The sequence below is a fragment of the Pomacea canaliculata genome, linkage group LG2 (genome assembly GCF_003073045.1).
Source record: "Pomacea canaliculata isolate SZHN2017 linkage group LG2, ASM307304v1, whole genome shotgun sequence".
Taxonomy (NCBI): domain Eukaryota; kingdom Metazoa; phylum Mollusca; class Gastropoda; order Architaenioglossa; family Ampullariidae; genus Pomacea; species Pomacea canaliculata.
The window spans coordinates 36,041,739-36,057,323 of NC_037591.1; the positions used below are offsets into that span (position 1 = coordinate 36,041,739).

Sequence of the window (15,585 nt, forward strand, 5' to 3'; positions counted from 1 at the left end):
TACCTTTGTGTTTTTCACATGCTAAGCTTGCAAGTACCAAGAGTTTTCTTACTCCTTTTGACAAGAACGTTTGTTATTCATTGCTTACTTTTTCAAGTAACGCATTTAGCTTTATGGAGACCCTCATTTGCTCTAATAAAGGCTACATGCCTTGAAAGTGAGATGGCATGTTCATATTACCTGCCTCTGGATTGGCCTAACATGTTAACTGTTGCTCATTTATTTTTAACAGAATCAAAGTTTAAGATTAGGATTACTTTTTGGAATTAGTGTTTTTTTGCAGCAAGGTAGCAAGATATCTGAAGCAGTTCAGAAGCATAGTACTTGGAAGAGTGCATGGACTTTTTTTTTCTATAAACGCTCTTATTTTGTGTCCACTTGGTTACACATGGACTTGTGCACACTTTCTATTTCAAAACACATCACTTTATTTGTGGTTGGACCATCATAGCCACTTGGCTATTTCACGCAACGAAAACGATTCTTATTTCGCTGTTTCAAAACAGTTTGATTCTTAAAGTACGAGAAAAATCTCCTGTCATAAAGTGAAGATTTGTTGTTGTTGTTTATTATACAAAACATAAAATACTACCACATAAAACAACATTGACACAGAAAAAACAAATGTACACAAAATCTTTCATCAGTCGCTCATCATACCCTTTGCAAAAAGAAGCAGTTAACCATAGAAACATAGGCTATATTAGTCCCTAACCCTATAGTTGTAACTTACACAGAGAAAGCTTTTTTTAAAAACACATGCAATCATAGAAATATATATATACACAAGCCACATACCATACATGGTGACATACTAAAAAATATGGCTATCTGTCTAATATGATGTAGGCAATTACAGATTGTGCCGTTATTTAAGAAGTCCCATGGCTAAAGGGGAGCCACTGTTTCCAAAAGGATATCTGTGAGTCATTAGTAAATGCCACATATTGCTCCACAATATATCGCGACTTTCAAAAAACTTAAACATATCCACTGTCGGTACTGCCTTCAGCAATCTGTATTTATATATAAAACATTTTGCTAGAAGAATAATGAAGTTCAAAGGTTTGTCAACCCCCGTTCTGCTAATACCAAATAACAATTTCTTTTCAGATTCTAATTTCCTCTGAATAGTTCTGGTTATTTAACATATTCCATAGCTGGTCCCAAAAGTTTTTACTCTATGGACAGTGCCAGAATATGTGTTCAATGATTTCATTGTGATGTTTACAAAAAGGAGATATAGTGAGCATACATTTAAAAAGAAACGAGTTTGTGGGTAGGATCTGCTGTCTCAGAAAGTCAAAAACATCTATTCTTTTATCCTTGTCATTTGGGCCATTAACATTCTATTAGCTATGTTTAATCCACTTGCTTTTGTAATTATTTTTATACTGTAAAATTTAAAGTGTAATAGCTGTGAATGAAACTACCATCATAATTGATAATTTCTGGAAATACGTAGCTGCATGAAGATCTGAGTAAAGAGCTATTACTAGACATAGCTCCTTTGGCTGGTGTACATTTGGGGGTAGATTGTGTGTAAAACTATTGGACTTCTCTGTGTTAGAGATTAAACCTGGTGATGTGGGTGGAATAGACAGAAAATTAATTGGAGTAACACGAGAATGACAACGACATAGGTCAAGCGGAGGACAACAATAATGATCCCAGCAAGGATACTCGTCAGCAGAAGATAGTACGATGACACGTACCATTGATGTGCGTGCTCGAACAGCTAGGAGAGTTGAGGGTGACTAACATATGAAGAGGAGCTTAAAAGGGAACACGTGCGATTATCAGTAAGTAAATAGATTTTACATGTAGCTAAGGGAGGAAGAAATAAGTTTTTACTTTGATAAATATGTTGGGGACGACACACCAGTCACAGACAAGACAGTGAGTCCCACATGTGTTCTTTCTGACAATTACAGGTAGATTACAAAGATTTGTACGTGGGCTTACAATGCTATAAGGGTTTAACGTCTGGTCTTAACAGCTCTGGCTTGCTGTCGGAAGATCGCTTTGTTTTACTGAAACTCAATGACGTGCTTGTACTGTATAAGAGACCGGACAACAGTCGATTTTGAAGTGTTTTGAGCAAATTCTTGAGTACGGTGTGGGGACAAAGTTCGCATGGCATGTTTAAACAAACCAGAGATCTGTATATACACATCTTCAAACAATTAAAGTTAATCCACTGGCGTTTGTGTCCATTATATCTTTAGGGTTTCCGAAATTAATACAAAGTAACTCCATATGAGTGCCGAAGAGAACAATTAGCAACAGCACATTAATTGTGTCCTGGTCTTTTTCTTTTTACCGAGGATTGCATCTTTTGTCTTTGAATTGAGCTCATGCAGACGATGCTATTTTTAGAAATACTACCCGTTCGTCAATTCCTGTTTTATCGAACAACCCAGGTGTGATGAAGAGAAAAACATTAATATACTATACCTCATGCCTCTTCATAAATTACCACTGGAATGTTTTCGTGATACACTGTACTTTATGCTCTGTTTCCAGCGATTTTCACTGAGCGCTCGTGTTGTCCTTTAACGCCTAACAAAACCAAGGACCAGAATATTTCGCAGCATAACCTTGCCATGTCCGGAGATAAGCTTTTCTACAGTTTCGTTCTTCTTGCCTGCCTCCATGTTGTCTGGGTAAATAACTGACACATTTATTTTGATGTCGTTCTTTAAACTATCGTTTAATCGTCTCTTAACTACACGAAAAATAAAATAATGATCATCATGACGGTTATTAAAAATCTATGATAGTGGGCGACTTCCATTTTACCGTTTGCCTTCGCATTCCAACTGTGTAAACTCACTTCCATCAAAATGCATCATCTTTGTTTGAATTTAGACAGCAGATAATGATAAACTTTTTCCATGCCTTTGTCTACTGTCATGTACGTGATTGTATGATACCGAAGAACATTGTTCTGACTGCTTTAACTAAACCGTCAAGCCCTCATGAAACATGTGGGCAAAACATTTTGCAGATAAGATCTTATGTTTCATGCGACATCTGGCAGGGTTATTTTAACAAGTATGTCAGATGTGTTCACCCTTGAAATGATGTTTTTCTCCCTTTTCTCAGGGCCAGTTCGCGGTGGACCATGCCGGCAATATAGAGGATACTGTGGACGGCTACAGGATCCAGTATCACGAAGCGACGGTCAGTCAGTGACGTTGATAATAAACCTTTATAAGACGAAGCGTTTACAATGGTTATGATGATGGTGATGATGACACACAGTGATTTCTGTACATCCAATACAGCGTCTTTCCAATATTTAATTGCATTTTTTTTTACACATGAGCGGCATGCAGTTCTCAGTTCAACCTATCACTATACTGTTGCCTTTATTTCACGCCTGATCATTAGACACTATTGCTCGAATGAAACAGAATCAACGAGTCTTTTTTCAATAAAACAGAGTCTCCTGCTGATTCTTCGCGACCTCAACTGCTTTGTCGGGGATGTCGTAAGAGGGACACCCCTGTCTGACAAATTAGAAGACGAGGAAACGAGAATTGCCACGCAAGTATGTTCAGTTGCACTTTTTTGGGGTAAAGTTTTGCTATTTTCCTTTCATAAATTGTTCTTCTGTTTACGGCTTTCATTTTATTATCTGTATTTTCTGAGAGACCTCTAGTCTAAGAAATAACACGATTGTTATCTATCACCATGTACGTTCTCTGACAAACACTGTGACCACGAATCCCTGGACTGCTGGCAGACGATTTTTTTCCAGTTAATTTCTAAAACGAGGCATTAGACGACATAGCTTCCGGTCACCAACTGGGTCACCAACATCAAAGAATGGACCGAACGCGAGATGCCAGACCTGCTCTCATCTGCTCAAGACAGGACCGGATGGAAAATTCTGTCTGTTGCTGCTGCCGGACGGTCCCCCCTACGCCCGGACCGGGCATGGGACTGACCTGACCTGACCTTCCGGTTTATTCACATTCTTTGTTACGACGCACCGAGACTAACAGCGGAGAACTTCGCAAGAGGCTAAGCGTTGGTCTTGGCAGACAGACAGCAGTCCACCTATACACGTCCTTGCTGTGACCATAGTCCAGTCCAGTAAAAGTAATCATGCATCACAAAGCGTGTCAAACCTGGCTAGAGATTTGGAGGACTGTCTAGTTCGGCTATGTTTTGACTCATTTGTAATATATATATGCACATCATGCACATATAGGGAGCACTTGTTTTAATAATTTTAAAATATTTTCAGCGTGCCATTATACGCCTGATTGAAGAAAATCACATAACCCCTACCTCAGCTGATGAGTTATGGACCGAGTATGGTGACATGCTGGTGAGGGCGCTGTGCCACGTGACTGAAAATTACATCATCGACCTCTCATCTTTGAAAGGCCCAGCCACTGCTTGAGTTTCGATGTTAGTGAAAGTGCTCAGCACTTACTAGCATAGCATGATATGTACTGCATCCAGTCACAGAAACTCAATTAAATAGCTCATATACATCATCTTTTGTCTGCTTTGATTAGTATAGTCTTCACACAAACATGTTTCTTATAGTTGTCTATCAGAGTTAAGTATTGTGAGACCTCATAAAACAAAGAAAGGTTGCGTGCTTGTATATATGCTCTCGCCTGAGAGAACATTGATCCCATTTATACTGTTTTTCCGATTCTCATCAGATATTATTTATACTTCATTTCACTTGAAACGTACTTCTCACTTCCCACCCCGTAACCAAACATGAGCGGCTGGCAGGTGAAAGCCCTTTGAACGAATTCATCAAAATTGTTAATGTGAAGATGTCTGTGACATATGCAGACAGATAACAAAAGTAATTTAAACAAATCCATTACTTGTATACCAGTTTTTTTTATAAACGTGTGACATTTTTAATGTCTGATTTTGATACCCCATTCTCAGGACCTCCATTTCTACCAGACGTATCTTTCCGAAACACATCGCCATTGTCACGTTTGAAATCCTTGATAACTCCTGCTATTATACGCCATAAAGCATCCTAATTCTTGGAACCGTGAATTTACAACATAAAATATAACAGTCAGTTAACTTTACAACAGTATTCGTAGCATTCCGTTTTTAACAGCTTTTAGTTCCACGCATTTAAGCAAGTGTTAATTTATACGCAAATTCCATTACCTTTCCTTGATAATTTAAATAACTTTTAATTTTTAGGATTTTCCCAACTTTTGCAGTTTTTCTCTGACCCATGCGGACTGTTCGCACATAATTTCTGAGTTGAAAAATACAATTAAAAGAAATTGTCGAAAATCAGTTAAGTAATTATATTGACGGTCCTACGTCTTTTTTCTTTTTTTTTTTGTGTGTGAGTTAAAGAGGCCACGTAAACAGACCTTAAAATAGTGCATGATATGCTGATAACAGTATGCTGATCTTACGATTACAACACAATCTCTATTTTTTCCCCCTGTCGTCGCTCTTCGAGATCTCAGTTACCGATTGTTTCAGCTCACGTACACCTGTCTCTAAAACAGGGTCACCGGGCAGACAACCTCTCCGGGTTCTTTGAATTAATCATTACTTGTGATCGTTTATTACTTTCCCAGTATGCGTACAAGTTATAATTCGATAGGTAATTTCGTTTATTAACGGAATCTAAACCCCCAAATCAGGAAAAGGGTGCACACCTATAAGATCTACAACACTGAAAATTTTACAGATGAGTGGCCAGTAAATAAGGGAAAATGTAAAAAGATCGAACTACTCGTGCTCCTTCTATAGTGGACGTGAAAACTCGACAGATTAATGACACAAATATTGAAGACAACTTATTTCCATCACCCTAATCCAGGGTGGGCAAAGTATACGGCCAGCGGACGTAAATCTTTGGACCGGCCTGTCTGCCAAAATGTGAAAAGCACTTAATCTTTTTTTAAAAAAATCCTCTTAGGTTAATTTGATTGAAATTTATCAAGTACAACAGCGTTAGAAATCGGCAGTCCGTAACATTTTAAGTACAAAGATAACAACATGGATGGCATGTCTGATGGATTCATTAATGAGTATTGGGGCGGCTGCCTTCAGAGGAAAGGCTGGTTTTTAAGTTTTATTGTCAGCGAATTTAAAAAGCTTCACTTTACACAATAAATTAAGTTAAGCGAACGCCTGTATTTAATCGTTTAAATTGTGGTCCATTCCATTGTCACTAAGTTTGTTGTGTGGTCACCTGACATCAGTTTTTACCAACCCAAAGCAAAACGAAAACTTTGCCCACCCCTACCCTAATGTGATGTCACAGTCGCCACAGATTCGTGTACTGTTATTGGAGGTAGCAGTAAATCTTGCAAAGCCTTAATTTAACAGCTTCTTTGAAGTCTAGATTTATTTTTTTTTCTCGTGATTTCTTTTCTTTTCACTTTTGTTTAAAAGGAAAAAAAAAAAAAACTGACTGGGCATCCTCCACAGCTTCGTACAACACTTCCTTTCGTCAGATCTAATTATGTCATATTAATTTACTCCATTGATATCTTAGATTAGAATCACGCACTTTTTATCTTCCCGTATATAGATTACAAAGAGAAATGAATCTGATATTATAATTTTAAATGTGAGCTGATCCGAAGCACGATTGCAAATAAGCATAAAACCACACACAGCATATCAAAGAAATAAGAGTGCCAAGTACTTGGAAACTAAGTTTTATAAAATAATGACAATTTTTGTTTTGGACAATGAAACTAGCGATAACTTTAACTCCTGAATAAAAGCTACACGAAAGATTGAGATGACAGTTTAATAAAGAAGTAAACGTAGTGTCAGCTCCGCGCCATTGCCAGGGGACAGCACTCTCATCAAACGTGTTTTATCAATAATTCATTGGTGTGATAAACAAACTATAACACGAAATAATGTCATTTTTTAGAATTTGTAGCTTAACGAATTAAATTTCCAATTACTGTCGTTGTAAAAAAAGCGTTTCAGTCGTGACTACAAAAAGCCTAACTTGTAACATTATCGTAGAGGTGTAATCCACTCGTTCATCCGTAGAGATTCGACGCCGCAGCAGACAGCTGTTCAGATTGATGTGTCATGGGTCAGAGACACTAAAGAAATTACTGGAATGTCTCTGCACGGATTTACAACGTAATACTCCTTGGTGACGTTCTGTTGCGGCAATGTTAAGTTTCAGAAAATCACCACATTGAAATAGCGCAGCTGTGGAGTCGCCGAGCGGTTGTAAATAACATTTATCCTCATTATGTGATTCGACATAAGCAAGACGACGGTGTTGCGATGGCAGGCGTACCAGACCCTCAAGATGTTGACATAGAAGACGGACAGGAGCTTGAAGAAGACACCTTAAACTCTGACATATTAAAACAGGTAACGCTGCCTGTCTAGGTTTTATTGAGTTGCTGTTGTAAAAATTGTGTATTTGTGATGTAATAAGAAGCGTCTGTAATAGAGATTTTTGTTACAAGATTTTGCTCCTTGACCTTTGTATATGTTATGATAGCACTTTCAAAGACACATTTCTCATCTGAAATATTTCGAAGACAGCATTTTTATTTCGTACATGTGTGTGTGGTTTTATTGGGTTTTAAAATTGAAACATATTAAGATGTACCAGCTGACTGTCTTGATTGCTCTGTCCTTATCATTTTTTCCAATTAATAAATTTAAATAATTTTCATGCTTCCTCACATGATCTCAAGGTGCTCATAGGTATTATTATCATTATTTTGTAAGTTATTTAGTGCTAATGAGGCAAGTGCTTACTGACAAGATGTATGCAATGATGACCTTCGTTGAGAATGAACTCCCCAACACTTGACGTATCATAAAACTGATTGATAAATAGAATTTGGTCTTAAATGCATTCAAACAATTTTGATTTAAAATGCGATAGCATTATTTTACAAATATGCAGAGTTATACAGGACAATTTTATCATTTGTTTGCAGATATTGGAAGCAAAAGATGGAATGCCTAGCAAGTTCCAGAGTTTCTGGGAGAGGGATGAGCAAGATGTGGATGAGTTCACTAAAGAAGAAATAGAAAGTAAGAGATGCAATACATTTTGGGTGCACTGGTGAACTAACCATCTGTTGCTGGGACACTGAGACAGGGAGAAGGGTGCAAAGATGGGAATAGCATATAAATTTTAAATGGGGAGAAGTGCTGTATTGTCCACCAGTTATATTGCATTGTCAGTATTGCAATGTTGCTGAGGATTTTTTTTAAAATCTTGTTTCTCTTGGCTGGAGAATGGAGCTTCTGAAAGCTTAAACTTATTAAAAATTATCTGACATCAACTGTTCTTTGAGAGATCAATTGGACTGGTCATTATATCCATTGAGAACTGGTACGTGTATAGGTTTACTGATTGTAGTGTGTCTTTATCTGGAAATAATACATACAGGTCTTTGCAATATTTAATCCGTAAGTTGAGTACAGCAGCTGGCCATTGCTGTCTTCAACAACAGTTCTTGTGTTGATCTGTTTTGATGAGGGTCTTTGGTAGTTGGTAGTCCTCTCCGCTGTCATCCCATCCCATTCCATCCTCAATAGTCCAGTATTGGCTCTCAATCAAGCTCTCCCCCAGATGTCTTCATCCCTTCATTGATGGCATAGTTCACTTCTTTATATTTGGAAGCTGCTTTGGGTTTGCTTTTCCTTTCTCTCTTCAAGACTTTTCTTTGGTCAGAGAGATCTAGGATATTTTTCATGACCCAGGGTTGTTTGTTACTCTCTAGCACTTCCTGGTCTTCTGTTAAACATCTTTGATGTTTCCAGCAAGGGTACCTATATGACAGCCCTTTAAGGTCAATATGGCAAATTAATCTCCATCTGTGGCTGTGAAGATGTGCAATGTTTGGGTCTTGCAGCTTCTACAAATCAAAGCAAATTTCAAGGATGTTCAAGTGGCAGTTGATCTTTAGCTTTAACTTCAGGCTCATTAATAGCAGGTCATGGTTGCTGCCTGTGTCAGCGCCTGGGTATGTCCTTATTTGCCTTTAGATGCTGGATTTGCAGCATATATGCGGCAGGATGAAATCTAATTCTAGATCAATCTGTCTAGTGAATGCCAAGTTTCTGTTCTTGATTTCTTGTGCAAAAGTAGATTATAAGGTGTCGGCTAAGGTCGATGATCAAATTTACCCACCATTCCTGCACATTCCTGGGAAGCATTTGGGCCAACCTTGGCGTTCCAGTCACAGACTTTGAGGATGTTCTTTTTTGGCTCTATGCAAATTGTAGGAATCTGAGGTCATTGCACATTGCTGAGAGACATCTGGACCGACCTCCGTGTTCCAGTCACTGATTACAACCAGGGTGTCCCTTTTTGGTAGTGCTTCTTGTGACCTTGTCTAGCTGTTGGTAAAACTCATCCACTTTGTTGTCTCCGTATGAAAGATTATATTCTTGGATAATGGTGATATTTTGAGGCTTGGCAGAGAAGCAGATAGAGAACAGCCTGTTGGATATGGGTGTACAGCTGACGACGGCTTTGACCACATGTATGAGGAAGCCCATGTAATGCTTGTGTGTGGTGTCCTTCCCGTTGTACCAAAGGTTATAGCCTTTGTCAGTTGATGTCTCCTCAAATCCTGGCCCTATTACTTCCACCAGTCCCACAATGTCCCACCGGTACCCTTCTAGCTCATTGATGAGCTGTTTCACTGCTAGAGATGTTTCTATAGATGTTCCTTCTTAATATCTGCTTTGGGTCTAGTAGCACATTTTTCACTATCCTGACTCAGGAGCCTACTAGTAGGGTGTACAGTCATTGTTGGTCTAGTCCTTGACTGATCCAGCATACTTCTTTTATTGTGAATATCCTGCTCATGTCTCTGGGCTTGTACACTTAGTGGCGCTACTTTTTTTCTTCAGATGAACCATCTGTAGCATGTAACACTAATTATGGTGTACGTGCTTCCAACAGTTGTTGTTGAGTAGTTAAGTGTAGCTATATGGGTGATTGAGCTAACAAAGAAAAGTTTTTATTTAGGGTTTAGGGTTATGAACAGAAATAGACTAAACAAGATGTATAAACTAGCATCGATTGTTATCTTTTGACTTCTGGCAAAACTGCTGTGACAAGATAGAAGTGTAGCTTATTTTCCAAGAATGACCAGATTGTTTTGGACTGCACATTTCTATTCAATAATGTTTACAAGCAGAGATATATGCTGTCTTTTTGTGTTGATGGGTGTCTTGATAATGCATGCACTAAAAAATTTAATTAATTTTGATCTTTCACAAATTAGATGAGCCACCAAAGCGCATACTATGGGCTGCTGAAAATAATCACTTGAGTATTGTACAACAGCTTTTGGCAATGGATCCATCCCTGGTGAATGCAAGAGACAGAGACCAATACACACCTCTACACAGAGCAGCATATGGGGACCATGTTGAAATAGCAGAGGTAAATATATATTTTCATTTGACGAGAAGATTGAAATGTTAGAGGCAAATGTGTGAGATTTCTGTGATATTTATGGTCAGATTGGTTTGTTGCCACTGTGTATGGATCACCATCGCTTTGCTGAATTTCACGATATTCTGTAAAATTTGGCAAAATTGAATCTGCCATGCTGTACTGACTTTACAGGCCTTTGTGTTACAGTTTGTCCCAGTTTCGGCTAATTTAGTATCTAGTTTTTGTTATGTATTACTGTGGCCTAAAGAAATGGTTCATCAGTTTTGAAAGACGTCACGAACAGGCCATAATCTGGCGAAATACTGCAACTGTTTCAAATACTTTCCCAGTACTTCACTGATATTTGTCTTCCATATCCACCCTGCCCCACTAGACATGAGAGATAAAGTACATTTTAATATAGTGTATCATTAGCATATAGATACATTTTAATGTAGTGTATCATAAAGTCATAAAGTGTACTTCTTATTCAGTGTTGGTTATGCCGTAACATGCACAAGTTATCTATTAAACTTTACCGTATTAATGCATTTGACACAAACTGCATGTTAGATCTAGCATTTGATGTTGTGTTTAGTTTTGCCCAATTTCAGTCTGTCTTTGTCACAGTCGTACTTTCATTTGTTTACATAGACATGTTTATCATAAGTCTTTCAAGAAATAGGTAGAAGTAGATGATCAACATACATTTTTCAGTACTGGTAGGTGATTTTATTTTCCTATCCTGTGAAAAATCTTGTAAATTTTTTTCTTAAAAAATGAATTTTACAGAAAGAGTTCAGATCTTATTATCACATGGACAGAGAGAAATGAAGCTGTCAGGGTTTTCTTTTTTAAAAATAGTTGGTTCACATCACATATTCAGGTATTCCACAAGAGCATAATACAGATTTTTAAGAAGCAAAATCTGAACAAATAAGCATAAATGTTTATTTAGTATAATAATGCAACTGTAACAAATTCGAACATTATGAAATGACTGTTAAGCATCATTAAAGTTTATATGGCCAGCGCAGATAAAAACAATGTACTTAACACAGTAAAACACAAAACAATTCTTTTTATAAATGAACTAGGAGATTAATATTTGTGATCACCAGGTTACAAGCTGACCTCTTGCCAATAATTGTGGTATTCATGAGCTTTTCAGCATAAAATGTAAGTATAAAAGTACCGGACAGTTTGAGACCTGCTGCTTGCAGATATCTTCACTAGTTACAGTTTTTTGTTTTGTGTGTGTGTGCACATGAAAGTTTCAATGTATGCTGAGTGCATTAGCCCTGAGAGTAACTTTGTTCTGTTGTTTTGCAGCTTTTGCTTCTAAACAACGCGGATATAAATGCCAGAACGATTGATGGGTGGCAGCCTCTGCACAGTGCTTGTCGCTGGAACTGCGCACGAACGGCTGAGCTGCTTCTTCAGAATGGAGCACAGGTCAACGCCCAAAGCAATGGTGGGCTGACACCACTGCACTTGGCCTGCTCAGAGCCTGAGAATGCTGAGGTGGTAGAGTTGCTGTTGATGTGGCCAGGCATAGACGTTAATTTAGTGAGCCACTCGGGTCAGACGGCTGAGCAGATAGCCTCCAGCTCCTCAGTCCTTGAGCATTTATTTCAAGTAGTGCACCCGAGTGTGAATCAACTTTATCCTACACCATAAGGCCAACAGACAGGCTTTTCAACAAGGAAAACCAGATTCCACAGCAGTTAAAAAAAATTCTATGAAGTGCAAGTCACTGGATCCTATCTTTTGCTGTGTAGTAGACACTGCTTAGTTGTAGTGGTCAGAGTTCAGGTTGTGCCCACTTTTGTTGATAAAAGCTAACTGCCTAGTTCTAATTGGAAGAGGGAACATACTTTTCAACTAGGTGCCTGCAAAATCTGTGCAAGTGACAAGGTAGAACTGGGATACAACATATCTTCTGTCCATCCAAGCTTTTGCTAAGTTTGTATTAGTGACCCCAGTTTAATCAAATGTCTCAGCAGTGATGTAAGGCTTTCATGATCACTTCATTGACCTATTCTCCCCCCCAACCCCTCTGTGGTCATTTTTATAAAGCAATGGTAAGTCGTTGCCCCGGAGCAACATAGGGAACTTAGTAAGAGTCTTGTTTCTGAAGTTAGAGAGCAGTGTCCAGGCCAGTGCATGGTGCTTTACCACAGGAGCTATAGTTATAAGGCTAGAGCTAAATAATCCTGGGGTAATAAAACAAAATAATATCCATTGGGTCTGGGCACAGCATTGTAACTATGAAAACAAGATGATTCTCCTTGAGTTCTCTGTGTTGCCTGGGAAAACGACTTACTCTTGCTTCGTAACTATGGCCCTGGTTTGGTAGATGACGCATGATATTTTCAGTCACAGACCACTTTGACCCTAAACCATATCAACCTTGTACCTCAGTCAGATTGACCCCTGCCATGATATCCCACTCAAGACCGATCATCATATCACCAAAAGTTGAATTTATCACTGATGACACAAGTAGCTGTTAATGTCAAATATTCCCAACAGAGCTATGTGTTTGAAAAAGCTCAGCCATCATCGATTTCAAATTGGCACAATGTCATTTTCTCGTTAAGCATTTTAAAGAAAAAAAAAGTTTATAATTTTTATTTTGGTGGTTCATATTAAATCTGTAGTTGTGACCAATTCATCTTTTGGGTCTGAATCAATTTTTGACGTTGGAGTGATGTAGTCTTGTGTGAGATTATTTAGTCATGGGAAGGGTTGATTTGACTTAAGTGTAAGGTCATTATGGTTGGGGTTGAAATGACAGGCTCCGTATTTTCGAGTCTGCTGAGCTAAAAAGGATGTTTTGTAGTGCTTACGTCAGAAATGTTTGACATTGTCTTTTATATAGTGAAGCTTCAGTCTTTGATCAACACTACAGATGTACTGATTACTTCAAGAGACCATAGAAAGTACATCAGCTACTTCCTGGAAAAATAGAAGCAAATGTGTCTTTATCCTTGAATATTGCTTGGTGAGAGATGATTTCACACAAAGGTTTTAAAGACAGGCATAGTTCGTGGAGTTTTTTGTTTTAATTGTCATCAGGGTCCAGCTCAAATTTAATGAGTACACCAAGTGCAATCTAAGCAACCAAGTTATTTGAGTGTACATTAAAAGGACAAATACTGTGAACTGAGTACATACATTGATATGTCGGAACACAATATGTGCAAAGAAAAATGCTGAGGATGGGAAGGCACAGGGGGAATTGGAAAATGTGTGCCACATAATGGAGGGATGAGAAAGATCGTTCATTAGTGTTAATCTCTTGACTGCACAGACTTCGAAACATTCACACACAGTACGAAGCTGCCTAAATGTCTGCAGTCTCAGGACCCTCTATGAGCAGAAGGCAATAGTGCCATGTCCATTACGATGGTCTACCAAGTGAAGTTGCTGACCATTCACTTTGATCTCTTCTATACAGCCCTGGAAGCCGTCATAATATTCTTGCGGAAAACCCAATGGCATGCTTGCTTTTCCTCCAACCCAGAGGGTTCCATCAGTATCCAGCTGCGATGAACCTTCAGCAGAACTGAGTCTGACTTCAGGTTCCATGTCTACCTTCAGCATTCCATCTCTTAGGTCTCTGCAGCAGAGATGACACAGTGTTTAAGTGCTAGGATAACATGGAGTTTAAGGTGTGGACTCTTTCCATGTGAATGCAGATGACATTTGTTTCAAATGTTTAAAACTAGCATGCATCTGGTGTTGCTTCTGTAGTTTTCTTTCACTTGTTTATCAGTGGTAATCACATGACAGTGTGATGCATCAAATTTCAATCGTTAAGTGATGGGAAATGCTACCATTTACTATCATCTCTCTCCTTGTGTCTGTCAGCCATCATGGCTCACACACAGACTTACCTAGTTGCTGTAGCTGTGTGCCACTGGCCATCAGCAACATCCACTGTAGATCTGAGGATGTGTAGGTTGTTTTCTGTTTGTTTGCCAAGATTGTAGCTGAACTCCACTTGGCCTCGTATCACAGCTAAGGCTAAGTAATCTCCTCGAACAGTGTTACCCTTGTGTTGGAAGAGTATCATCCCGTTGTCTGATGTGGTCTTAAAGCGTACATACACTTCATTAGACCGCTGGGCAGGTTGTCTGAAATAAACAAAATACTACTGAACCATTCTGGCATATGGATGAGCTGGAAAACTTAGATTAGCAATAAATTAGTGATCATCTATCTTCATATGAATGTTTGGTGAAAACTACTTGAGAGTTTATTCAAAACTGTTTATCTTTCCATACTTGTTGAAAACTAGTCTTCTTTACAAGACATTTGTTCAAAACTGTCATCTAGACTTTTTGTGAGAGTTTTAAGATATAGAAGAATGAATCATTTATGCATGTTTCTCTCAAAACAAATTTTAATCATTTCACCTATATTACTTTTTGACTCAGCAGCAGTGTGTAAAGCAGCATGAAAACAGCTGATTGTCAGACCATGAGCAGAGTTTCAGAGCAAGAAGCAGTGATAAGACTGACCGATTTGACAGGACACAGTGTGCAACTAAGAGTGAACAGCTGCTTGCTGTATAAGACTTAAACCATACCCTATTCTTTATAGAATGCACATTGAACAGCACACACATATATAAACAACACCATACACTGATATTATTACATTAACAGCCAATATGTGCAAATGTCTCAAGACCCTGTGGTGATCACTTGTGTGATAGACACTGCTAGAGCAAAGGTTGTGACAACAGCAATGACAATACCAAAACAATATGCAACACTGTCATACATACTCCTCCTCTGGAGCCAGTTCCATGAAGCTTGAAGCAAGAAATGATGTTAAAGCTTTATTTCTTTCATAAACTGCCTTCAAAAGCAAGCTCAAATCCTACCCCCAAAAATGCTACAAAGCAAATTTTTTTTTCCAGGGTGATAGGTACCATGACGGAATTCCCTTCATCAAATCAAAGGTGTAGAAGGAAGGAAAAAAAAAACCAAGATGAAAAAATAATCGTCAAGATATTTTCAGTTTAAAAAAACACTGCAAGAAGGAAATGCTGTGGTACCTACACCCTAGTTAAGTAGTTGCTAGAATACTTACTTTCCATTGCCATTATCGCCATTATTAAATCTAATAATGGATTAGAGACAAAACCATTACTGGAA

The 15,585-nt window shown here is 38.3% G+C and overlaps 3 protein-coding genes across 4 annotated transcripts in view; 2 read left to right on the forward strand and 1 right to left on the reverse strand.

The window, feature by feature from the left end:
* The first annotated feature begins 1,560 nt into the window (after positions 1 to 1,560).
* On the forward strand, positions 1,561 to 4,514 carry LOC112558366. The gene is made up of 5 exons (XM_025228823.1): positions 1,561 to 1,802; positions 2,527 to 2,666; positions 3,109 to 3,186; positions 3,449 to 3,556; positions 4,259 to 4,514. The coding sequence occupies exons 2-5, from the start codon at positions 2,607 to 2,609 to the stop codon at positions 4,415 to 4,417; spliced, it is 405 nt and encodes a 134-aa protein (XP_025084608.1). The 5' UTR covers positions 1,561 to 1,802; positions 2,527 to 2,606; the 3' UTR covers positions 4,418 to 4,514.
* Positions 4,515 to 6,805: 2,291 nt separating this feature from the next.
* Positions 6,806 to 13,087, forward strand: LOC112558367 (ankyrin repeat domain-containing protein 49-like). 2 transcript variants are annotated; one of them, XM_025228825.1, is made up of 5 exons: positions 6,806 to 7,371; positions 7,953 to 8,049; positions 10,260 to 10,420; positions 11,536 to 11,593; positions 11,747 to 11,885. In XM_025228825.1, the coding sequence occupies exons 1-4, from the start codon at positions 7,282 to 7,284 to the stop codon at positions 11,545 to 11,547; spliced, it is 360 nt and encodes a 119-aa protein (XP_025084610.1). In that variant the 5' UTR covers positions 6,806 to 7,281; the 3' UTR covers positions 11,548 to 11,593; positions 11,747 to 11,885. The 2 variants fall into 2 exon arrangements, with proteins under 2 accessions (XP_025084610.1, XP_025084609.1); XM_025228824.1 differs by lacking the exon at positions 11,536 to 11,593 and having other exon boundaries at positions 6,822 to 7,371; positions 11,747 to 13,087.
* Positions 13,088 to 13,463: 376 nt separating this feature from the next.
* LOC112555896 (agrin-like) overlaps positions 13,464 to 15,585 on the reverse strand; it is a 135,809-nt gene continuing 133,687 nt past the window's right edge. Inside the window, exons 34-36 of the mRNA XM_025224470.1 lie at positions 15,521 to 15,550; positions 14,317 to 14,556; positions 13,464 to 14,039 (exon numbers count right to left, since the gene is read on the reverse strand). Coding sequence (XP_025080255.1) covers positions 13,790 to 14,039; positions 14,317 to 14,556; positions 15,521 to 15,550 — 520 coding nt within the window. The 3' untranslated portion in view covers positions 13,464 to 13,789. The remainder of the gene's footprint in view (positions 14,040 to 14,316; positions 14,557 to 15,520; positions 15,551 to 15,585) is intronic.